This window comes from Belonocnema kinseyi, chromosome 6 (assembly GCF_010883055.1).
Source record: "Belonocnema kinseyi isolate 2016_QV_RU_SX_M_011 chromosome 6, B_treatae_v1, whole genome shotgun sequence".
NCBI lineage: Eukaryota > Metazoa > Arthropoda > Insecta > Hymenoptera > Cynipidae > Belonocnema > Belonocnema kinseyi.
Genome location: NC_046662.1, coordinates 134,289,243 through 134,316,711, shown reverse-complemented (window position 1 = coordinate 134,316,711; position 27,469 = coordinate 134,289,243). Strand labels below are relative to the sequence as shown.

At 34.8% G+C, this 27,469-nt stretch overlaps 1 protein-coding gene across 9 annotated transcripts in view; it reads right to left on the bottom strand.

The window, feature by feature from the left end:
• Positions 1–27,469, bottom strand: part of LOC117175109 — a 416,485-nt gene that overhangs the window by 67,138 nt on the left and 321,878 nt on the right. For all 9 annotated transcript variants that reach the window (XM_033364660.1, XM_033364662.1, XM_033364669.1 and 6 more), the window contains 3 exons: positions 20,934–21,110; positions 16,714–17,979; positions 16,496–16,644 (listed from right to left, as the gene is read on the bottom strand). In XM_033364660.1, the coding sequence (XP_033220551.1) occupies positions 16,496–16,644; positions 16,714–17,979; positions 20,934–21,110 (1,592 nt within the window). The remainder of the gene's footprint in view (positions 1–16,495; positions 16,645–16,713; positions 17,980–20,933; positions 21,111–27,469) is intronic.

Sequence of the window (27,469 nt, the reverse complement as noted above, 5' to 3'; positions counted from 1 at the left end):
TGATTTGGAGTGGTTCCATGGACGAAGAACGAGCTCCGCTACCTTGATATGTGGACAAGAAAGGTTATGCACATGAACAAAAGCATGCATCTTAAGTCTTCTATTCCGCGACTCTACATCTCGCGCCGTCAAGGGGGTCACGGAATATTAAGCCTTGAATGTCTTCAAAACAGAACCAGAGCAGCTTTGACTTGCAAAGTGTGTGATAACGGGTCCGGAGTTCGCGCTCGAACTTTCGAACCTTGGCGGTAAAATTCCTGCCAGATGTGATGTAGTCAATCACACACTAAATGTGGGACGCGTAATATCTTGCCCAGCTTATCTTTATGGCGAGTTGATGCATTCGTCTTTAGGTTTTATGATCAACCGTTGGTTTTGTTTTACGGCTCGCATAGGCCAAAGCTCTCGCCGCATTATACACACAATAATTGATAACCCAGAGAGTGGATTCTTCGGAAAAATGTTAACGAAACTCGTCATCTATTTCAGCCAGATCTATAAGCTATGAGAGAAACCTGGGTGTTGATGTTTCTTCGGGTCATAAAGCATCGCTCTTCCTCTATCGGATGCCTGCCCGCGGTTGGTCTTAGTGTCGCCTCTCTTTCTCTGTCTTAGAGTTACCATCTTCCGCTCCATAGCTTTATAGTCGCCTACTTCCTGGTGGTCTAGGAAGATTCATACAATGTGACATACGTTTAATAAAACCATCTTCTGAGTTACAGTCAGTACTCCACTGACTCTTAAATGTTAAGATGTTTAGTGCACGTTGCGTGCACATTGCCTGTAGCCGAATTCACAATAGTAAGAATATGTAGAAGTATGTTTCACATTCCTTCGTATTGTCTTTACCTCATGCGATTCTTGACTTCATGCGTCGATTCGCTTGGATGTAATGATCCGCCTGGATAGTAGAATTCCATTGTAAGATACAATGTTCGTTTTCCAAAACGGACACTGGAATGTATACATGGAAAGGCATCCATTCTCTTTAAGCCTAAGTTTAGAGCAAGTTTTTCATGTACATTGCCCGCCACATTATTATATCTGTGCGTACATTCTCTATGAGTTATTAAGCGACAACCATCAATAATGTGTTCCATAAATCCGTTGTTGTTTCCACATAATCGACAGCGCATAACCATGTCTTTATTAAACACGACTTTATGGTAATTTCTAGTGCTGACAACCCTGTCCCAACTTGCCATGACGAATCCTCCCGTTTCTCGAAACAGGACCCCCTTTTTTAGCTAAATATTGGATGGCTCACTATTCACTTCATGCTGATCTAGCATTCTGCGGTGCTCGCCATGGATGGTTTTTTGTGTTCATTGCAATTCTAATTTCTCTATGGTTTCTGCCCTGATATTCAAGGCCTCTTATGAATACGAATTCAATGGTGTGTAATCGAGATCCGCTTTACAGATGGTGTTATGAAGCGCAACATCTCGATTGCCGTCAAAATACACCAAGACAGTTTCTTGACATCTACAACGCCCTTACCCCTTTTATGTCGAAATGGAATAACTACATCTATACGTGATCTGTTTAACCTCTCAAGGTCGGTATTCGACCAGTTAATGAGCCCAATGCGTATGTGAGGACAGGGATGCCATAGATTTTGATTGCCCTGATATGATTTGATGCCTATGCTCATAATACAGTATTCTGAACACATGAGAAATCCAAGTTATTGTTTTGCTCAATGGGTTCAACGCTAAACATAATAATATTCGACTGAAGGATTTGCTTGAAAAGATACCCATCATAATGCGTATTGATTTAGTTATCCTTGGTTGATCATGTTCAAAATATTTGATTCTTGTACCATAAAGCATCATCGCACGACTTAGAAAGTTGATGATGCGAGAGCAGATTTGGTACATTTTCATGACCTCGAGAAAATAGTCATGTGGTGAGGAAGAAACCACTTGCTTTTAGTCAATGTATGTGAGTTTTTACAAGATTCTTTTTGTTCTTCTGTAAATATGTCATTCTCGTCACAGTAAAAATATAACTTATCTGTAACGATAGATGTAAGGTATTTGTAAATTGTTGTAAGACAGTCTTTTGGTCGAAATTCAGATTGATTTTGGGCAACAAGATTTTTAGGCAACATATACTTAGTACCTTGGATCATAAAGCCTGGCATCAAATCTTGGTGTTCGATGATTTTCTGAAACCATCTTGGCAACGCAAGATGCACACTCGTCAGGTTCTAGTGTCAGAATTTGTGTACCACGCCTAGGCCTGTAGTTTTCCAGTGACTCACCCTTTTAAACACGTTAAAACATCTGATTCTGTAAATTTATTCAGCTCTATTTCAAGGTTATTGCTTGCTTTTACTTTGTCTAGTTGGAATCACGAAGCGCTTAAATTGCTTCTATTAATTTTCTCCAAACAGCCGAACAGTAGTTAGTCATATCTTCCAATTGAAGGAACTTAGTTTCTTGCTGGTTATTTTGCTCAGTTTACATTTGAACTTTCTTTCATCTGCTTGAAAGGTTCGATTTTGTTGCCTTCCTGCACTACTTTTATCGTACTAACGCAGTCTAGCAGTAAGATCATCAAGTTTCTGCCGTTGAGAGTCTATAATCTTATCTAATATTGATGGTGTTAATGTCTCGATGTACCAAGGGTGAATGACTGTAGTAACATGGTTTATACACTTTCTGGTTCTATTTCCTTTCTTGGATTGAGTCAATCGAACCAACTTGCACCTTACTTTTTTGATATCCATATCCAACCTGATTTTCCACCGTGGATCTCGATTCCTTCCGGGGACAAAAGCCGCATTTTCAGTTCTAGTGCTGTGGCCTAGCGTTCTAATGGCTGTCGCAGCTGTAAAATACACCAGAGTTTACACATATTTGAAATGTACATGCCGGGCAGAGCGTGTCGTGGTATTGTTTCTATATGTACGAACCCTAGTAAAGCACGACCGAAATTCCTATCAAGGTGCTGTAGTTGTTCTGGGACATTGCTTATTAAATCAGACGTTATCGATGTGCTGATGTGGTTCTAGTCGATTTGGTGGTCTATTTTCATTATTACTATCACCTATCCCTATGTTTTATGCAACCTTTTCGCTTTGGGTTTCATACTTTGCAATTTCATAATAGAGACGCACCAATTTATCTTTCATTGTGGTATCCCACTTAAAGTTTTCCCATGGTATTTCTGTTAAGGTGGTCGGCTGTGGCTCCAGGAACGTCTTGACGATGCTCGGGAAGCGAAAATCGTTTCAGAATATTAGAAGTACCCTCCATGTCGCCAGTTAAGCGCGTCAGATCCGGGAGTTCCATGCCTGAGCCAGTGCCTCTAGAAATTCTGATATGTACTTTTACTGAGGTTCTGGTAGTACGGATCATTTCATTACTCAGGCAATTGTTTTTGAGATTGAATAAATGAGAATTTTGGTTTTAAATTAAATATTTTTTAAAGTTTTAAGCTGAAAGCTGATAAACAATTCTGAATAAAAATGTTTAAATATACAGTTTTTAAAGATGTTAAAAGGGGAAAGTGGTAAAAATATTTTAATACGCTTCTCTGCGTAATAGCCTTATTGCTATGAGTTTCCGTGTATGAACTTTTGTCACATGGCGGCGTTTCTCGCACGTAGTTTTACTTCAACCTCTAAGCGCTTTACGCTTTGAAATGCAGCTGAAGGGGATTTTTTCACAGCAATAAGATTTGTGTGATATTTTATACAAACTAAGCTTAAAATGGGTGAAAATGAAAAAAGTGTTGATCTTACGATCTGATAAGGCTCCTTTATTGAGCCATATGTTTAACTGAAATTAAACATTCAAACGTGTCGCTTGATTTGACTACCAAGCTTCTTCAGAACAAAAATATTTTTAGCGCTACAAGATATAACAATCGAATAAAGGAACCGTACGAGACTAGAAGATCAACAATTTTTCCAAATCTTTCAACTATTCCCTACACTGGTTGACAACTATAAACATCTTTTTATACTTTATGTAAGCCTAAAATTTCAGTAAAAGTGCCAACATCAAAAGTAGTAGTTTCGAGTGAAAATTAGTGTCAAAATAGAGTTGGCCAAAGAAAATAAAGATATGGTAAGGTACATTGCTCCAAACTGTCAATCCGGCTATTATTCGACTCGTGATAACAGCGAAAAAATTCATTTTTTAAGACGCCTCAAAGTCCAGTTGTTAAATTTCAGAAAGTAATAAACAGGACTCCTTTTCCTTTTCTTCAAGGAGAAACCTTGGGATGATCAAAAATATAGAGTCACGCGCCGTAGGCTTAGACAATCTCTAAATGTCTTTAAAAGGTTGGGTTTTGCTCATATGGAGTGGGAAAAATATCTAGAAATGAAAAGATATTTCCTGGAGTTATGTAGGTCCAAGAAAAGGCTATACGAACATGAACTGCTGAACTAACTAGCGGCTTGTAATAATCCTAAGGATTTTTGGGCGGCTTTCAATAGATTTAGATTGCGGTCTCCTTCAACTAACAATGCAAGCAAGATGGAATGGCAAGACCTTCCTTTTTTCTCTTTATCCGATTGAGTCTCTCATTTGCATACATTGGATTATAAACAAGCACCCTTTATTGGACTTTGATTCCGGAAAATTGTGTAGAGTACTTAGAACGCCTCTTCAACGGGATCTGGGCTAAGGAAAGAGTCCTAGCTATCTGCGCCAAAATACATGCATTTATATTGCATAAAAGGGGTGATAAATCTGACCTTCATAATTACCGGAGAATTGCCCTTATAAATAGTATTACTAAGATCTTCTCTCAGATCCTGCTGACGAGATTGACAGCGTGGGTCAACGGGGTAAACATTCTGCCAGAAAATCAGGCCGGCTTCAGGCGTGGAAGAAGTTGTATTGATCATATTTATACCCTAATGCGTTTAATTCAAATTCATCTGTCTATCCCAAAACTCTCAGGCTGACTTACAAACAAAAATTAACCTTATCGCCCAATACTGTACAAGCAATTTTTTAACGTTCAACGTCTTTTTTATAAAGAGTTCATAAAAAGAATGTCTGCTGCGAATACTGCTATGGGTGGAATTTCAAGAATTTTATTTGCATCTAAATTTAATGCCTAGCAAACTAAGACTACCCTTTTTCGTAGCCTCACGCTAAGTGTTCTTTTTTACGCAAGAGAAGTCTGAGGATTAAGTTACTTTGATTCAGTCGAGAAATTAAAGTCTTCTTTCTTTAAAAAAATACTGAGCTTAACAACATGCACGCCGAATTCTGCCCTCCACTTAGAGACAGGTTAGCTTATGATATATTTAAGTCAGCGCCGAGATGGTTGTCGAGGTTGCTGGGTATGTCCGATCATAGGTATCCTAAAAGATATTTTCTTAAATTGAAGGCAATGTTCTCAAAACCTGATTGCAACCCGAAGTATGAGGTATTTTCATATCAACCATCACCTAACTTCACTTTATTCAAGCTGAGGGGAAAACAATGGATCAAATGCATGGAACAAAATTTTATTTTTGTAATATCTTTGTAATTAATAATCATTATTATTATTTTATTATTTTACTAAATAGTAATTAAAAAATAAAAACTATTTTTCAAATACACTCATACAGAAAAAATTATCTTTCACGAAGATATTAGCAAAATAGGGCAAAAATGAACTGAATCCCATGCATTTGGTCCCTTGTTTTCCCCTCAGCAATCTACGAAGCGAAGTTAGCTGGTGATTGAAGTGGAAATACCTAATAGCTGGGTTCTCCAGCTCAAAAATATGTTCACTCTTCATGTCTTCCAACATATTAAACTCTATCCAAAATTGCAATCATATCTGCATCTTAGATTACCTTTACATATAACTTCTATTATTGTTCAGACTAGACTTCTGTGCTCTATGAGGAGTTGTATACGCTTTGGAGAATGTAAATTTACTTATGACCCTGCTAGACTCTGCCCTATATGTAACCTGTCAGTATCAGAGGACCTTTATCATTTTCTAGATGTTTGTCCTACCTGTTCAGACTCAAGAATGCCAATGTTAGGTCACCCAGGAACCACGACAGACGATAAACTACAAAATTTAGAATTTTTAACTTTTAGAAATTAATGAGTTCAAAGATTCACACAAAAATTGTAAAAATTTAATTAACGTTATCATTTTCAATGCTAAAATGTAAAATTATTTTCAATGTTTCTAGGAATCTCAAGAAAAGATTTTTATTCTTGTAAAGCCTTTGACAATTCTTAAAAAGCTTTTAAAATTTTTTTTAATCGGCAAAAATCTACATTTCCCTTTACATTAAATCATTTCAAGTTCAAAATTAATTTTGTAACTTTTTAAAACTTCTAAATATCTCTTTAAATTACTCAAATTTTGTCTACAAATAATAAGTGTTCAATTATTATATATAAGTCAAAATTTAACATAATGACTTACAAATAAAATATTCTTTAATTAGAACAATTAAAATTGTAACGTTAAAAGTTTAAAAGCTCTACGAAATTCTTGGGATTCAAAGCTTTCTATATAAAACAATTCGGTTTTAAATTTTTTACTTTTAAATATTTGGGGAAATATTTCTAACTATTCAATAATTATTCTTTTTCTCAATTAAAAAATTTGTTATTGAATAGATTAAAATTGAATATTTGAGACTGAAACAATATTTTATAAAAAATACATTATTATGAAGTTATTTTAAAATTGAAAATAATTTTTTTAATTTTAAATGAGAAGCTTACATTTTGTAAATGATTAAGACTTTCGAATTGAAAACGTTTAATTTTTAACATTAAAATGTGGAAATTCTTAAATTTTGAACGAAGTTCGAATGTTTTTTTTTTAAATAAATTATTTGTCCCTTTATTACTTAAAGAACAGATTTATTCAAAAAATTATTTAATTAAATATGCAAGTATTCAAAACTGCATATTAAAATTCTTTAAATTAAAATTGAAAACTTAAAATAGAACATTTTTAAAGTAGAAGATTTTCGGATTACGCATTATAAACTGCATGATGTCATAATTGAAAAGGATCAAAATTCAACTGATGATTTAAAAAACTGTGAAAATCAAACTTGGAGAGAACTTTTTTTTCTCTAAAAATTTGTAAAATTTCCGGTCAAAAAATAAATTCACTGTCATTTCCCGGTTTTTCATATTTCCCGGGCTAGCGGCTACCCTGAATAATAAATATGGAACATTTCATCTTAAACTCAAACGATATCTTAATTTGAAAATATCTGGTATTTTAATAAACAATATTGAACGTTTTATATTAAATTGAAACTGTACTTTTATTTTTAAAAAATTCTTTGGTGTAAATATAGAAAAATGACTAAAAACTGTATATTTATGAGAAATATGGAACATGCTGTTTTAAACTGAAACGATATCTTTATTTTTTCAATTCTTTCATAAAAAGATAAGAAAACAAATAAAAACTATACCTTCTTAACTTATTTACTTAAATTAAATTTTTTTCAGTTAATTAATCCTTCAATTAATTGCTTAATTTGTTTATTCCAATAAATCATCTGTTATTGTATTAGAGCTACTGTTGCTAATGAATTACTAATTTATACCCACATCTGACATTGTTAATTCTTCTTATTTTTTATAAAATGAATTTGTTGTTTCACCATGATTTTTTTTCAAACTTATTTTTTACAAAACTACTTCATATAAATTTGATAGACCTATTTGGAATTCAATAATAAAGTTTGTTATAATTATAAGTTTAATTTTGTATCTTGAGTTGAAAAATACTTTAAATTTAGTTTCTCCAAGTGACGATTGAAACCTATCACAATTTTCCGCAGCTAGAAAAGAATATTTTAACGATTTTTTCTTACTTACTATTACTCTCATATTTAACAAGATATGGAGCTTTAATTATTCTATGCATAAAACCGGTTGTCATTACGAATAATGTCAATTAAATTAATTTCGAACTAATTTTGCCTATTCCTGCCATGTAAAAACAGGCTGGAAAGACTGCGAACTAACGCTCACGTACACTCGTTGCAGGGGACTGATCTCAATGTCGCTTCATCATCTTCGATTGTAGCTTGAACAAGTAGCGGTTGCTTTCACAATGACTGATGGGAAATGTGCAGAAGCTCTGAGTGTTTCTGGCACCACAGAGTGTGCATACGCGCCAAAAAGCCTCCTCGAACAAGGATAATGCTGGCATCGTAGCCGTGTAGCAAGTAATCCTTGAGTCAATTCGTCCACTCAATGTGGGCGGTTCGCCGGTTCGACATTGTGTTTCCATCTAAATTATTTTCAGCATCGTTCGGTTGTTTTAAACCGCATCTAAAACTTTTTGATGGTTTGGCGGTGTCATTGTTGTTCCCACGAATAAAATGAAAGCTACATACTTTGAGAGTTCGCCCAGTATCCCGGAGTTACCTTTCAAGACTCATCGCCCAGGAACCATTCAGCATTCAGCACGGTTGTTACGCCTCCGCTTAAGGGTTGTTACTTCGGGACTATCCCTGGACAATTGTCTGTGACTGATTATTATTTATTGCAAGCATATTCAACAGAAACCATTAGAACAGGGACCCTCTATCCGCAACCCGAGGACGTGTTTGATGATTTTGTCATAGGCCCTTCATTTCGATTTCATTCGTTTTATTCGAAATCACATAACGGGCTATACCGTTCGAAAATTTATTTCCTCGACAGTCATACGGCGACATACACCAACAAAGACAATAAGGCGTTCAATCCAGAATTATCTCCAGAATCCAGTTTGCTCGGCGTCTCAGCGACAATTTAATTGGATTTCATGTTAAGGTTGTACCATGTGCGGGAAGCCCCGCTATATGGCAGAAGTTCACAGATAAGAACTCATAGCAGTATGGACCCTCGTGAAAAGAAATACAAACATAACCAGCTAACTGTAGGCCTTTTTTCGCACCACTTAACCGTGAGGGGGCGGGGAGTCGATTCGACCCGATGCTTCAAAAAAATCAAAAACGTGTTCCTAAGAACCTGAAAAATTCATGGTTCTTGTTTAAACCCTTTACTTAACAGTATCATTTTGAAATATGTGTTTTTTTATTATTATTGATATAATTAACAATAAACAAATAAACTCATAGAAAAAAATAGTTTTTTTTCAAAAATTCATAACTCAAACACAAATAAATGTAATTGAACGGTTCAAAAACGAAATTAAAGGGGAAGAGTGTGCCTTTCAATCTACAGACGTTGCAAGAAACTTTAACGGAATCGACACCCTTAATTTTCAACATGAACTCATGCATTATTTTAGGTGTGAATGTAAGAGGTTTTGATAGAAATATACACATTGTTCTATGCAAAACTGTTTATTTAGTAACAAAAATAATTTTTTTATCTAAATATGAACACAGAAGACCACGATTTTTGTTATTCAGATAATATAAAGTGAAATCGTAGGATAAATGCACCTGTTATCGTTCGTGCTCTTATTATCGTTCTAACTTGATTGAAATGTAATAAATAATGAATTTTTATACTTTGACTTATAAGGAGTAATAAGTGCATTCACCTTACTCTCGCTGGTACAGAAAAAAAGAAAAATAGTAAATATACCTTAAATGTGATCTGTCGAAATACATACGTAAAACGTAGTGGGGGGTGGGGGAGGTAAAATAAACATACACTGCACTTTAACTGTATCTTATAGCTGACTGAAGGATACAATTGACTCGAAACTATACGTGAGGTTTATATCCTAGAGTACAATTTTTTAAATGGGGGTAAGAACCCATGTTCTTGCTTGGTTCGTAAGTGGCACCGATTTGAAATTTCGGCCTGGGTCAAATCTACCCCCCCCCCCCACACACACACGGTCAAACTGTTAAGACTACAGTGTAGGCAGGCATTGACACGAGATTGCGACAATATTCTTTAATTATCTTTTACATTGTATCCACTACTTATATGTAATTAAAATATGTATGGGAGAAAATATATAAACGCTGATTTATTCAAAATAAAATGTATGGTGAGGAATGCTCCCTATACAATCACACGAGAGACAAGGACGGGTATAGGGTTAATATGCCAGGGGGAGCTAATTCGAAAGCCACATAGGGTCAACAGCTTGTGCCACAAAAACTTGACATGCACGCAATAAAATGTTTTTGTGTGTCCAATAAAATCGTATCGTGCCGACAACAACACCTTCAAAGGTACGATGTTTAGCATGCTACGTATTAAGATTATGTTGGGGTGAGAGATCACTCGTTCTCTGAAAAATTTTGCATCAGAGCTTATGTTGGACCACGAGAAGTTTCAGCTTTATGGTTTCAGTTTAATCGGGACGGTTAATTCAATAAGTTATTCTCTAAACCCGATTAGATATAAACTCGGCTAAGTCTTCGCGGAATCTGTCCAAAATTGTAGGAACAGGGTAGTTCCAGCGACCCGTGCGGTCCAACCAGGATTCCAGTAATTTACTGCCCCCCTCCTCCCCCATACCAAAGCGTACAGTGTCAACATCTAAGCACTTCTCATCATAGTAAAAACTCACAGTTTGTACATTCAATAAACTGATTTGATCATAAATTGTGTATTTAAAGCTCATTTAGCTCGAGCAAAATTAGAGAAATTTTATGTATTTATATGTTTTAAGGACGTAACACTTGCGAAATTTAGGAAAAATTTGTGGGTTTGAATTTTTTATATTAAATTTTATTAATTTTTTTATTTACCAACTAAAGCTGACCTTTTTTTAACTTTTCAGAAGCTCCATTTTTTAAAAAACACTTTTAGATTTATCCAAGAAAGTTTTATGTCTGTACTAAAACTATCTAGAAATAATTTTTAGTGAGTCAGAATTAATAAAAAAAATTGTTTACTACATTATAAGCAATATGATAAACAAAATATATTTCGGGATCAGGAACATTTTGTTTACATGACTTCCTTTCCTTACAACCGCTTACATACATTTTTTTAAAATCTTATCCTTACTATATAGAATTATTTACAACTATTTACATAAAGACTTATATCTAGTTCCTTATCTCTATTTCCTGTGATTGCTCAATTTCGAACTTGTTAGCAAACGAGTGACCAAACGATCAAAAGCGAGAGTGAAAGCGAGAGAGAGGGGGGGGGGGGAGAGAGAATGAGGACGCAAACACATCTTAGTCTACTTATACTATTACATAAACATTACTTACAACCTTTACACTTCTAATCTAAGCGACTTCCGTTTCCTTTTTCTTTAACTTCTCTTATATCTCCATTCTTTTAGTTTTACACGTGCATTCTTTCATTCTTTCACATTCGCTCCTCTACCACCCTCCAACACATTCTCTTACCAGCTTCCTTTATCTTCTATTCCTCTCCCACATCCTTTCCATACATGCTCCCATGTTTCCTCCTCCCATTCACATATTCTACAATTTCTGTTCTCTTGCTTTTCGCAATAAATCCCCTCCCTTACCTAGTTTCCCAATCTAATTCTTACTAATCTGGCCCACCTTCTCTCTCACCATCCCTTTTTTAAGTACTTTAGTACTCCCTCCCTTTTTATCATCTTATACCATTTATTGTTTTTTGATTCCTCAATCATCCGCCATTTTTCTATTAATTGTCTTTCCCTCTCCTTTTTTCCAAATCTACATAGTTTACTCCAGTCCCGTCTTCTATGTTTCTAGTATTAAAAAACTCCCATCTTTCTTCTTCCCACCTCGTTAATTGTATCATCCTCCCTCTCCTCTCTTCTACCTATATCAAACACTTTCTCGCTAACTCCCCTCCCAAATATTTAAACTCTTTTACTACTTGTAACTTCATTCCCTTCCATCTCCCCGTCCATTCTTTCTTCCTTCCCCCTCCTTTTCTGAAAATCATTATCTTTGTCTTTTCTACATTTAAATCCAGCTTTTTCCATCTAAGAATTTCTCTGATCCTGTAATTAAGCTCGCCTTCCCTTATTCATCCTCTGCCATGAAAACTATGTCATCTACGTATGCCAGTGTATATATTTTTTCCTTTCCCATCGTAACTCCTCCCGCCTTAAAGTCCACGAACATTGCTATCATTGCCCTTTTACTCTTTTAATTCTCTTATTTACTAGAGAGTTCAGAACATATATATGTTGTCCATCACTCCCATTACTTTTCTAGACCCAGTCTGATTTGGTGGCTTTTGAATAGCTAAAAAAAGTCAAATTTTTTGTTAAATAAAAAATTAACCAAATTTTTTATAAAAAGTCCGAAGATACACATATTTTCGAGCTTTGAAATGGTTTCACTTAGAAAACAATGTCTACATCAAAAGAATATTCTAGGTTAAAAATTGATTTGTACACAGACACTTTTTTTGTCTCGCTGTGTCACATCAAACTAACACAGCAAAAGTATTTAAAAAATTCAAAACAAAAATTCGCTTCCATGCTAGCCTTATGGGAAACTTCAAGTGTAAAGAGCGATGGGTAAGTAATAATAGATTTGATTCAAATTTGGAAAACTATATATGTTTAGACAATTAAAGCGATAAGCGATATTGCGATAGAACTTCAAAAATAAAATTTTGTATAAAAAGATCAGCCAAAGAGGAAAGGAATAGAAATACATGGGAAAACAAGGTATGAAAAGAAATAGGCGAAAGGGCTGCATATAAAAGATATAGAAAGCAATGGACGTAGATAGAAGAAAAAGGGATATCTGAGATAAAGAAAAGAGGACTGAAAAGGATTTTTCTTAATTTAACTTAGTATCAGTGAAATACTTTCAGCTATTTTAATCAGTCAAACTTTAATGATGCAATAAGCCAGAAGTACATTACTGAATTTGATTTAAATTCCACAGAGACGCAGTGAGTGTTCACAAATTCGAATTTAAAGAGACAGGTATGAATCTGGATTAAAAAATACAAAGTATGGGAACTATATTGGCAAAAAGATAAAAAAGATATACGGAGATATGTAACGGATATGCAGGCATGTATAAAAGGGAATGGAAAGAGATAGGCGTAAATTTGGATTGAAAAGGAAACAGAAAATGATTGAGGGGAATAGGCAAAAGATAAGTAGAGACAGAGAAGTAAGGATTTAACGAGAAAAGAGTACAAGTATACCGACTAGGAAATTGATAAAGATAGAAATAAATATAGCTGGACAGAGAATAGATAAAATGAAGTAAAGCTGAATGAAAAATTAAGAGAAAGATGTACAAGCGGAATGTGGATAGACGAGGGATAGGTTAGAATAGATAATTTGACGAGTAAGCAAACAAACCAACCAGCTGATGATCTAATATTATTGTTCATCACCATTGATTTCTCGTCCGTAATCTGTCAGAATGACGCCCTGGGTAGGGGCATTAAGACAGAGTAACGGACGGTAGGACCAGGGGCCGAAGCCCAAGATAGATTCAACTTTTCTCGTCAGTAATCTGTCAGAATGACGCCCTGGGTAGGGGCAATAAGACAAAGCAACGGGCGGTAGGACGACGGGCCGAAGCCCAATATCGATTCAACTTTTCTCGTCAGTAATATGTCAGAATGACGCCCTGGGTAGGGGCATTAAGACAGATCCACAAACGTTGGATCAGATACCGGAGCCCAAGATTAGTTTTGAAATTCAATTGCTCTAAAAAGAACATATACGTGTGTGATGACAAAAATTCAAAAATTTAGTGGTATGGTAATTTATTTTTCTCCTATCAACTCCCTAGGTAGAGTGAGAGAGATAGAGAAAAGGAGCACTTGGATGATGTATTCTGGACGTCTACTCATGACATCGGAGAGCGGATAACTAGTAGTCCGTTAGGTGTGCCGGGTGAAGGCCGAATGAAGATAGTGGCACGAATGCGTGGCTTTATATACAACGCGCGCGCCGTGGCTCGCCGTGCTTCTCTCAATCCTGCGCAAACGCGCAGAGAGGGAGTTTGCTGTTCTTGTGTTCGCCCCACCTTTCCGTTTTTGGACCCGCGCACCATAGCTCGCCTCGAGTCTCCCACTCTGGCTAATGTGAGTAGAGAGGGGATACTCGTTCGCGAGCTGCCTCCCACTATCGTCCGTGGCCCGTGCGCAAGTGTCCTTCTAATGGTTCGAATACGTTTCGACAGTTCTCCGCTCTAATCTCTCTCCTCCACTTTACAACTTATATTTATTAACTAATGCTACAATTTAATTATGGAATACGGTAAGGTAAGAATAGTTGACATTACCTTGACATTAGTTAGAATCGAGATCTGGAAATAGACACTTGTGACAATCACAAGTGACTATACTCCTGAGTCAGAATTTTCAGCTCTCCCTTTTTATACATTGAGGATGTATATCAAGTAGCTTGAATTAGTGCAGTTTTGCTTAAATATTAAGCACTTTAGTATAAAATATACTGATTTTAATTTATATATTTTGAAGGTAACAGAATTTTTTAAGCGCAAGTTTAATGAAATAGAATTTTTTGTGATCTAAGGGTATGAATCATATTCCTCGAGTGCTGAAAGTGCTGAAACCATGAATAACTCTTTTATTGTTGTTCAAAAAATGAAATCATCTTGTTCTGTTCGCTTACTCCACACTTTTTCTTATCCGTTACTATCTTAAAGATAGTAAATCTTTAATAATCATAGAATTTCTATCTTTTTACTTCCAGAAGGGAAGAATTAGTTTACAAAATCGTAAAGAAGCATAATATTCTTCGATTGACGAGTTGTTTAAAGTACTGAAAGTAATCAGCTATAACCTTTTTAATAATAAATATAACATTCCTGTCTTTCTTATAGTATTAAATTTAAAAAAATTAAAAAATTTTTAACAATTTTATTTTTATAAGAAAATATATGCACTATGCATATAATAAGAGTTAAGGAAGGCAATGCACATTTCAAAATGATAAAAACTTTCCTTTTTATGAAATTCAGTTTTTAAAAATATTTTTGGTAATTGCTTCCAGTACTTTGAAATCAGCACCATAAATATTTTTTGTGCATCTCTTCCTTTCACTTCTTAAATTCGATTTTTTGATGTGTGAAAATTTTAGACAACGAAATGGATCTTTGTGAAATCTTTACAAACTTCGTGTAATCATTTGAGTTTAAGTTAAGAAAATCTTTGAAATCTTTTCAAATCTTTGTAAATTTTTAAGAATATTTGTGAATTCTTAAAAATCTCTGTACCTTTCTTTTCTCATTTTCATTTATTTAACTATTATTACCTAATTCGAAAGGTAATTTGTTATAATATTTACTATGTATTTCTCTAAAAATTTGTACTAAGATTCAGGATATGTGACCGCCCGCGAATTAAGGGACCTAATGCGTCAAAGCTGAATTTTACAGGACGCCCGATTGTAGCAGAGTCCGCAATCAAGCACTTGAGTAGTAGGGAGACATCTACGTAAAGCACCCCCTGCACTTACTAATGTACCTTTAGGCGCCGCATCCGTGAGCTCTGCTCCCATCGGGTCGTTTCGGCTATACTCAGTAGTGGTGTGTTTTCGTAAGTCTCTCGTTTCGCCTCCTCATAAGCTCATTACGCCCTTGTTTGAAGCTTAACCACTTCGTTGGAATTGACGCACAATGCGTCAAAATTTTCCGTGCCCTGTGTGGTATTGACGCAAAATGCTTCAACCTTCTTTTCTCATATTTAACTTGTTCCGATTTTGCATTCAAGTCTTACTCGGGGGTTTTTGGGGTTGCTGAATCTGAAAACAAAATTCAAAATAGCAGATCCAATATGGTGGACGAAAATACAAAAAATAGCTGGATTTGGATTAATCTCGGTACTTACGGGTTTTTGGGATCGCTGAATCAGAATTTGAAGTCAAAATTCGAAAAGTTTAAATGACGGATATTTTTGTCCCACTTTTTAAATTTTGACTTCACTTTCGGGTTCAACGACCCCAGAAACCCGTAAGTACCAAGACTTATCCAAATTGAGCCGTTTTTTGTATTTTTGTCCGCCATTTTGGATTTCCGAATTTTTACTTCATATTCGGATTCAGCGACTCCAAAAACCCGAGGATACAAATCTTCAGGATAACAAATTTTCCTGACATTTTGGGCACATTTGTCGAATTTTCTCTGCCAACAAAGGGGTTAATAACAAAAGCAATGATTAACTTTAAAAAATCTGATTATTGGAACTGAAAGAGTAACGCAGAAACTGACGATTGGCGTAAGATCATAAATATCCTTTTTTTCGCATTAGGTCCCTTTCTTCGCGGACGGTCACATACGATGTCAAATTTTTTCGATTCAAAAGACATAACACCAGAATATGCAGGAACATATCTGTTAATACCCGCCATCATTTTAGATTGTCTTTCCAACATTGGATGCAAATGTTTAGATTTGGAAAATTCTTTAATCCGTAACGTGAGAGGTCACCCATTTGAAGCCGTGTACTTAATTAAACTTCAATTTCAAATAAAATATATGCACGGAGAACAATAAGACGCGCGCCAATTTAGAAAACAAATTTGGATCACCCTAAGCTCTAAATATTATACATTTGATTCGAACGAGATAAAAATCTCTTGCTTAAAAACAAACACGTACCCATTTTTAAAGTTGAGCCATTCTCTCTGCAATTTTGATCTTGCTTTCTTCGTGGAATCTTTTAATGACGTCTCCATACTTTCTACAGATTTAAGTAAGTCCGACATTTTTCTTATTAGATTTACTTCGCAAATAGGTATAAAAGTATTCTGAAAGAAAAGCTGCATAATTAATGTCAAAGCGTGTTTCTTTTAATAAACAGTTAAGTTGATACTTGCCATATCGTTATTACTTTTAGCTGAATCATTTTCTTTATGAGAAAAATCTTCAATGAAATTTCTCAACGTTTCCACACTATTTGCTACAATTTCAAAATTTGATATACTAAGATCAGTTAACATTTCATTAAAATCTTCGACAGCTACATTCCAAGAGTTTTTCCTCACATTTGGGATTTTTCGAAAGTTATAACTTCCATTAGTAAAGTCTTCAGGGCTGGAAAAATCATCAAGAGATGCTTCATTAATCAATGCATCCCTCAATTCTTTTAAAGATGCTTCGTATTCACTCTCAACATTGTTTGCAGTTTCATTGTATTGTTTAATTTCGGAAAGTAGTTTTCCAGTTCTTACAGCATTACACCTTAATTCTTTCTTAATCGACTTACTACATTTATTTTCGCTTTCCTTATCTGTTTGGTAGTTTCCAGTTATTTCTTTTCCAGCTTCTATTAGCTTTTTTTTTGTCAAAGCGTTCAACCACTTGTCCAAACCTACTTCATCGTTCTGAAGATCTTCATTTCCTATGTCATCATCTTTGTCTGCAGACATTATTTTAGGCAACTTGTCATTACCAAATTTTAAAGGAACCGATACCTGTGCCATTTCAATTTCAACATCAATTATCGATGCTTTTTTTGAGATAATTTTATTAACATTCTGAGAGTAATATTCTGAATTCTGTAACATCTTCTCCTCTGATAAACGAGTGCCAGAATTTGTTGTATTTTTTTCTAAACCATCCAGGTTTCTTTCAATTTTTGAAGTCAATTCATGTAAAATTTCACAGATTACCTTCATACTATTCGATTCTTCTTCATACTCACTTTTAAATCCTTTCAACATTTCGTTTTCAAGATATTTTATATTAATGGATTTGCTTATTTCATATCTGCTTGGTGTAACTGAACTCCACTTAAATTCACTCGAATTTTCTACTGAAGTCTTGGACATGCTTCTAGAACATGTTGGAGTAATCAGATTACAATCAATATTATTATTGTTACCGAAACTGGTTGATTCATTGAAATTCCTATTTCGATTAGTCAATAAATTAAAGACCGCACCATTACTGCAAGAGCTGTCTCCTAATTTATCATATTTTCGTCTCTTTTCTCTTTCTTTTCTTTTCTTTCCTTTATGTGGTAAAGTACCATTTCTCCAGCGAGATTTTCTCCTTTTATTGCGCACTGCTTTACCAGAAGAACAGTTAACTGCATTATCTTCCTTTACTTCCCAACTTAGTTGATCTATACTAGCAGGCGACTGAAAAAGAGAGAATATATCTTTGTTTTCTTTCTAATAATAGACTATTTACTAATTATAGCGTATATATTAAAAAAATGTGTTATTATTCTATAATTTTTTATAGACTTTGCGTTTGACTATAGATAATTTGATAAGTGGTGCATTTTAGTTGGAGGTGTGCAGTCATTGGTTAGAATTTCTAATGCAAAATTTAACACGCGTAAAACATTTGATTTTTCTAAATAGAAAAGAAATCTAACTGTACAGTATAGTAATTATATAAATATTTGAGTTACAATAAAACTTTCATCACACGTCCTTAAAAACCTGGTATTAGACCACTTCGAACAAAGCCAAGAACAGTGGTCAATTAGAGGAGGAAATAAATAAAAAGAGGCATTACACATGCATATCGGATGAACACAAAACACCTATCATCTCCTACGTTCTACAGGTGACTTTTTAGTGTCGCTTGGATCTCCCCCGTGAACGTTCCCCATGACTGAAAGCACGAGAGGATGAATTGTAAGATGAATCAATTGCCACAACTAATGATTTCTGGTATAGGCGGTGGTTTTTATTTTCGAGGATAGCCGGTGGTACGTATTGATAAAACAGAATGACAGTCGCCACTTTACCACAAATCAGGCGGTTTTCTTCTTCTCCTGTTTCATTCCTGAAACATTATTGTGCCTCTAAGTATACTCGTTATGAGTTAACTTTGTACATCCACCAATGCCCCCCTTGAATCATTCTTAAGCGGTGAAGCATGCTCAAGAGATGGAACATGCATTTTCGCATCATTCGAATCAGCGAGATTCAGAGATGTGTAATTCTTATCTTCTTCACAGGCGTTATTCTAAAGATGATTGTCCTGCTTGCTATTAAAATATACATTCAGTTGTGTGATTTGTGATGCACATAACTGATGGACATCCAACACGACTCTACCTACCCAACGACGTGGTGGGACTATCCTATCACAAGCTAAATTTGTGTGATACAATTGGCGTTTCATAATCTGCACAGCACATTTCTATTTGAAATGTTCAGGTCAGCTCTGAACCATTTTATAAGCCCGAAAGAGTAAGTGATAAGCGAATTCGGGTAGGTATTAACGGTCTTAATCTTGTTAGCCTAATTGAGGCTATTTTCGAATATGGTTCATTCCCATGAACTGCAGACTTTCTAGGTATTTATACGATCCATCCTTTGCCATTGTTTCAATGAATGCCTGATGGCTGAGTCTTATCTCTGTATTCACCGTTCATCGTTCTAAGGACAGTTTTCTGTATTTTTCCAGACTGGATTCAATATGGATGATGTCGATTAACTTCTGCAGTTTTTCTCTCGAGCTATGATACTCACACGATGGATCGTTAAGGGCCCTGATAAGTAGGTTCAGCGCGAAACAGACCCATAAAGTACTGAAGAAGTCACTCTGTAAAATATCAGTCATAATGCTCAAGAGCCTTGAGATCCTCGCTGTACCAGGACCGAAGTAATTGAGCCTCATAACCTAGAGGGTGATTTCATGAATGCAAAATTAGATGACGTTTAAGCAGAAATTATACATTCGGAGAATTTGAAGGAAGTAACTGTGGGATATCAAAGGAAAGGTCTGTTTATAATCAACGTATGGAATTTACAGTTTGGGCTGATGGTTTTAAGCCTGTTTCACCGCAATAATATCAACTATTAGCAGGTCCTAGCATTCCTGATCATTACAATAACATCAATTTGGGTCTTCTGCAAAGACGCTGTTGGCTCCAGTGTGAGCGTTGATTTTGTCGTCAGGTGATGGATGCTAGGCACTAATGTGTAGAGTGCATAGAGTGGAAATACAGAATATCTTTCAAAAGGCCAATGCCGAACGCCCTCTTTAGCACCTTAGATACGTTGGAGGTTGTGATTATGAAAAATTTAATTTCTAGAGTGTCTGAAATTCGATCCCTTTCGAGGTGGAGCCTTGCTTCTTCTGAGTAGTTTTTAAACATGGTTTTCCCAAAAACATCCCCAAGGAGTGGAATGTCAAAGCAAGGAATTGACAAACATGAAGGGTGTTACCAAGAGAATGGAGGCCTTCAGTGCAACGAAGAAAAATATGTTCCTCTCAATTCGAGACGGGATTGAGGAGTCGAACTCTATTGTGGGTCAAACTTTTGCGATGTATGAGTTTCATGGGCATAAAATTTGAAGTTTACTAGAAATTCCTATGAGCCACAAGATTGGCCGCAGATTGATGTAGACTCCCAGGAACAGTGGGATGAAGATAAAGGAGTACAAGAGGTGCGCTCGGCTCAAAGCCATTTTGATCAAACAAACTGAGGGTTGGAATTACACCAAGATCCTAAAGAACCTCAAAAGTGAGGTGAAGCTGGCCTGGGCTGAAGGTGGGGTGAATCTGGGTCAGAGGTGTGGACAGTTGGCTTGGAGTGAAACGTGCGCAAGCTCTTTCCTAGCACCGAAGTCGTGGTTTCTGACCGGCCAAATCGATCTTTCATTTAATCTTTTACTGCGACCTTCTCTATATGAGAATACTTTGCAGCGAATTTAATCCTAAAATTGTATCCTTTTTCGCGTTTAGTTGCTAAAATCGCGTTTCCATATTGTATATGCATCAATAATTCTTCATTCATTGTTGTATTCCAGTAGATGTTCCCCCACGGTATTTATGTTGATGTGGTTTTTCTGCAAATTGTCGACTATTACTATTCCTATTATTATTGCTATGTATTATCAAGTTATTATTTTTAAATAAGTCGAATTTAGAAATTTTGATTTGAGTTTTGGCTGCATTTTACTTTGTAATGCCAAAGTTTGTATTTAAAATTCTAACGAACAACTGCAAACATCTAATTTTAGTGCTGAAATTATGCCTACTTCTAACAACATTGTAACCAAATTTCGTGCAAAAGAAAAAAATTCAATTTGAAATAAAAAATATTCGTTTAAGCCTTAAAGTAAATCACCTTCACCGTTGACAATATTTTATTGTCCAAGCAATGCCGATATACTCGAAGATTATTTTGTAGAAACTGTGGAAAGTAAATATATCTAGCACCATTCCTGTCTATCCCAAGAATCGATTCCATTTTATTTTCCCATGGTTGTTTTGACAACTCTTCTTGAACAGTTTTTCTAGTATGCTGTTTATGGGGAAACATAAAATTGTGTTAATTTAAATTTAAATAGTAGTACATTACGCATCAGGGTTGGTCGATAAATGTAATTTTTAAGTAATCATTACTTAATACGACTCAAAATTTGTGGTTATTAATGTGAAATAAGAATTAATATTCAACAGTTTTATCAGACAATATCTCTAGGTGGTAAAATGACGTAAGAAGTTTAGAGTTGAGAAAATGCAGCAAATTTAATGCATTATTTCAGGTAGATCAGAGAACGTTACTATGCTTAACTTACATTAATATATGCATATGACCGATTTTATATAAAATCGGGCAGTCTTACCCTAGTGATATCACGAAATTGTTTAAGACTGAAATATATTGTTTCCTGAGGCATAATATATTAATATAATATAATAATAATATTTTTTTAGATTTATCGTAATATGGTGAAGATATCTTGTGAGTTTCGTCCTCGCCAAACTATTCCTTCTTATACGAGCACAAACACTTTTTTTTTAATTAACTTTTTTTTAGTATGATGAATAACTATGAAGTTGATGAAAAATATTGCTGTTTATGTCTTAAGGAATCTAAAATGATATATTTACAGAATACGTACAGTTTGGAAATTCATAAATATCAGATCCATTACAATTAAAATTAGAACATTGATAAAATTATGATTTTTCTGTTATTTTAATCGACTTTAATCCTTATTTTATTAGTTTCGCGTGTTCTATTGGTTCAGATTTTTCTACTTCATCCTCTTCGAGTACACTATTACTTCTTTCCATGGATGTCTGGAGGTATTTGCGATGTATACGTTCCCTTCGTTGTTTTGTCCAACTACTAATTTCCACGCATGGGCTTTTTGAATGTCAGTAATTCCTGGAAATTTTTCCCACTCTTTTTCCTTTCCTTCACGGAAACTGGAAACTTCCTCAGTGAAAGCAGTGTTAGATTCATGGAGGTACTATACGTCTTCACTTATCGAACAGAGGATTTATAAATTATATAAATAATAATTTATGGATTATAGATGTGACTTCTTTAAGTTATGATTAGTTGCAAAGTGTTTTATCAAGTGGCCAACGCCATCACAGGGTCCTTTCTCATAACCAGTTGCTGAAAACGTATAATTCTTCTTGCAAGATCATTTACTTAATGCGTGATATTGATAGAGATATTTAAATTAAGCTGCAACTCCATCTGTCATTGTTGTAATTTCTTCCCATTTCTCAGGATTCGAAGCTTCCATAATTTTGCACAATGCGATGCATTACCAATAAACCGTGTGCAAAATCATGCTTCTTATCATCGGAAACAACTGCAAAACTTTTAGTTTCTGCACCTCGAAAGCAAAGAGCAGTGAATACCGATATTTAATCATTTGAACAATGATTAGTTTGAATTGCATCTTTTACCATTAACTTTCAATTCTCAGCAAAGTCAGCCTGCATTATTAAATAATTTGAATTACTCTTAGCGCGATCTTTCTCCTCTTTGATTTCTTCCCTTTCAATATTTTTCACATATATGTGCACATTCGCTTTTTTTTGTCCAGATTATCAACTCTTTGACAAAACTGTCAATAGAAGTTGTTCTCTTTTCTAAGTCACCTTTGTTCCAAATCGCAAAAACAATATTATCTGAACCAGCTGCCTATAAAAGTCCTACAGATGAAAGATAATGCATCTAATTCCTGGACATTTTTTGCAAACTCAAAGCTGACAATATTCGGTTACAGGACAGCACATCAATTTAGACAAAATTTCATGCCGAACTGAATTTTTTTCATGAAAATTGGAGTAACATTGCTGCATCAACTTCCACATCATATTGCTTATTCAACTTTCCAATATTAACCTTTCATTGAATTTAACACAAAATGGTTCTTTTTTACTGCGAAGCTTGCGGTGAGCATTTGAAAAGAGCTTCTGATAAGTCTACTCTTCGATCTGATTCTGATGTTGAGATTTTAAGAAGAGAGTACTGTAACTCCGAGATTGTGAGCTCTGCGAAGGTTTGTGGACACTGCCGCTATTTAATATCTAAAATTCCTTGTGATTCAAAAAATATAACCGGTTATGAAAGTGCTGAACTCTCCAAATCGGCAAGTTGTTCCGATTCGCAAAATCTTCCATTAGTTTCTGGAACAGTTTTGTTACATATAGAAAGAGGTATCGTTTTTGGGAAGCAGTGTGTTGTTTTCAAGAGAAAAGGTAAGCTTGTACATGTTTCTGCTGAGGCTCGCCCTCACGTATTTGTCGAAAGAGGATTATTCATTCCTCCGTCTTCAAAGACCTGTAAAAACACCTGCAGGAGGATTATTTACAAAAAGAAGCAATTAATGTGATTGAAATTCAGTCAGATGTTCCTATTCTTGACGCTGAAATAATCACTCTGTTGCTCAGATCATGCAAGATCACCTAAGACAAACCAGTGGAAGATCTTACCGCGCTTGTTTAGCTCATTTTCTAATGAAATTGCGGACAGAACTCTCTTTATCTGTCTTATCTACTTTGTTGGCAATATCAAAAAGAAGAGTAGGCAGAGCAATTGCGTCAGCGCGGAATGCACTTATGAGATCTTTCGTACTAAAATTCTTAGGAGTCGGTCATATATCTCCTGAGGATATTATTAATAAATATACACGATTAATGTCCAAGAAACTTTTTCAAACATAGAAAGCGTTTACGTTCTTATGGCGGACGGTACCTATGTTTACATCGAAAAAAGTTCAAATGACCGATTTCAAAGGCGCTGTTTCTCCATCCATAAAGGAGGACGCTGGTAAAACTTATGATAATTGTAAGTATCACCGGATACATTCTAGAGGTTCTTGGGCCATACTTCGTGTACGGTAAAAATAATGACGCGAACATTTTGACTAGTCTTATGAAGACAGAAGCTTTTGATTTTCGATCGTGGCTACCTTCTGATAGTGTTTTTGTTATCGATTTAAGTTTCCGGGATTGTTTACAGCTTTTGGAAGATCTTGATTTCATTACAAAGATGCTCCATTTCTTAACGAAAGGCTCACAGCAACTCTCTCGAGATCAACGAATTTCGACTGATTACAAAAATACGATGGGTCATAGAGGCCGTCAACGGTCTTTTGCAAAAATGGAAAGCGCTAGACCACGTAGTTTCGAACAGTCAGATCCCGAATATTGGGGTCTATGTACGAATTGTGTGTGCCCTTTATAACGCGTTTCGGCCACCACGTATCAGTGAAAACTCTGATGATCAGGCCATTGCTAACACAATGCTCCGCGCGGTAAAAAAACCAAATCTTTTAAAGAACGGGTTGAAAAAGAAGATTGGTCAAAGAAGACGGGTGATCTGGCAATCCTTAGATGCTAACGCTGTCTCTGATTTTCCCAGACAAACTATGGATGAGCTGACACAGTTTACTCTCGGCACTTACCAATTAAAGCAAGCACGATCGTATACAGAAGAACACATAAGCGAAAGTAGCACGTACGAGTTATCTATTTACAGGTAATCTAAAAATGTAATACGCGTTCAGATTCAGTCGTGACATAGCTCTTACAAGATTTATAATCTGTTGTAGAGTACCAAGAAGAAACGAATCCCATTAATTCATGGTACTGCCAATGCAAGACAGGTGTAAGAACCGTCGGATGTTGTACTCACATTGCTGCAGTCCTATGGTTATTTAAAATTTAAAAAAATTAATTTCTAATTTCAGAAGTTTTCAGTTTATAAAAACTTTGATTGCTCAATTTTTAATTATTTTATTATTTTTATTATTTGATGGTTCATAGCGTGTTGTCACCGCGGCGTCGCTGATTTCCAGAGCAAGTTTCGATTCTGTTGTTTTCAAATTTGTCCGTCAAAAATAAGACTTCTGGGAAAGAAACAGTTGCTGCAAAAGTTATTTTTTATGACTCAAAATTGAAGATTTCTGGTGCGCGCCGATCTTTCACCAGGGCTTTCTCGCACATGGTTATCTTTTTTGAAGCGCTCTTTTTGCGATTCAATAAACCTAAACAATAGGCCACAATCACTTTCTTGTTTTTCTCTTAAATTAAACAATTAAACAGTTACGCAACTTTTTATGTGTAAAAACTGAAGCTTTTTAATGCTTGTTCATCTTTGACCAGGGCTTTCTCGTACATGGTTATCTTTTTAGAGTGCTCTATTTGCGATTTATTAGAGCTAACCAACATCTCAAAAGTACTTTCTTGCTTTTTTTTAAATTGAAAAATAAAACACTTATGCAACTTTTCATGTATAAAAATCAAGAGTTTTTGAAAACGTTTTTGCATTTTTTTAAAATTATTTGCGTGAAAGTTAGACAGTTTTTTAGTTCTCATGTAAGATTCGAGTATTGGCACTTACGCTCGTATGCAATGTGCTCCTTCAAGCGGCGTTCATTGAAAAAGGATTATCTTCCAACGTAATTAAAAAAATGGACCGAGATGTTTTTGAAAATGGTCTCTTCTTAAAATCTCAGAATCTCCTCGCGACAGATTACAAGCGAAAAAAAATTTACCGAGACAAATTTAATTATATAGAACCTCAATCAAAATTTCTTGATACAATAAAGGGTAAAAAGCGATATTTTCATCACGTCTTAAATTCCCTCAACGGGAATAGAAAAAGTGCCTTGTTCCCCTCAATCGGCTTAGTAAAATTTAACGGAAGCATTTATTTAACCCATTTTTTCATTATTAAATCTGTTTAAACTTATGAATTCAAAAGAAATATTCAAATTTATATTTATTTATAATCTAATTATTTATTTATACGTGTTAAAAATGCACTAGAGAAATCTATTCAAATGTGTGAATTGAAACAATTTTAACTATAGAGAGAAAGACTTGAATTGATTAGAATTAAAATTTCATAACTTACATTCCACATGAAGGAAATAAAATAATTTATTACACATATTTTGTGAACTGATTAGAAGGAATTCAATACCCTCAAAATATGAACAATTTCGCGAAATACAAGATATCTCTGTCAGGTGTGCCTATCGGTACATTTACAAGGAATTAAATATATTGAAAACACGTGCTCTTTTGGGAAATATGAAACTACTATGCGGCACTCAGTGGTTCAGATCGTATAAAAAGGTGATCAAAAGTCTAAATGTTATCCGATTTGCATGAAATTTATTTTATAAATACTTTACGGGTCTCTGATTCCAAATTTGTTGTAAAAATTTCAAAATTAAAAATGGCGGACCCAATATGGCTGCCAACGCATTCTGACCATGAATACAATTTTATTAAATCCAGTTCATAAACATTTCTTAATTTTCTTATTTTAAATATCTTAGAATAATTTAAAAAGTTAAAAGTGGCAAATGTAATACGTTGGCCTAAATAAAAAAACCCTATAAATTCCTAAAATTTAATTTATAATGGTATTTCAAGTTCCCAATTTTAAATTTCTAATTCAGATGTAATTTGCTGTATCAAATTAAGGTAAGTGATTATTGACGAAATAATAATTATGTAAGCAAATAAATTATGTACTCTCGAACATCAGAAAAAGAACTTTATTACAAAAACATTATTTGTATTGCCGGCTTTACCTACCGGATGTAAGTCGCTTCACAGCCGAAAGGTATAATTAGTCTTCACAGCCACTATCAATATCTGTTTAAAGACCTTTTAGACACCAACCACAATACCCAGATAACAGGTACAGTTTAGGACTTGCCTTTAAACTTTCATTTTAAGGATTCTATTAAGATAACGTAGTCCTTTATTGTAGTACAATTGCTAAATGATAAAGTTAACTTGCAAAAAAAATTTCTTCACATTTTTTTGTAATAAAATTTCATAATTATTTAAATTAAACGATTTAACAAAAATAAGAATAGGATATTGAATATCTGAATCGCTCAATAATGAAAACTGTTTAAATTAAAATCCCTATTTCGACAACTGCTATGCGGGATGAGCGTGTGACTCGACGCGTGCAAATTCCTGCCTGTTTAGCCCTCGTAATTAGTTTCCCAATTATAAAGTTGCAAGTTGGCGCAAAAATCTTTGATGGAAATGAATGCATAAGATATTTCACTACAACGTAGCATTTCCATTTTTTGTACGCAAGGTGTTGCACTTATATATTTTCAATTGAAAGCTGGTTAAATGAGAAATAACTTTACGCGTGAAATATAATTGTAAAAAATTAATAATATTTATAAATATGAAATTCTTAATACTTGAATCACTTAAAGGAATGAATACCCTATCATTCTATATAATCGTTTTAAAAATATTTTTTGTTTGTCTTGATACAGCGCCTTTTAAAGTTAAGGTGTATATTAGGCGTTCAGAGCGAGTTCTCAAATTGTTGAACTTTGAAGCCTAAAAAACTGCCTAAAATAA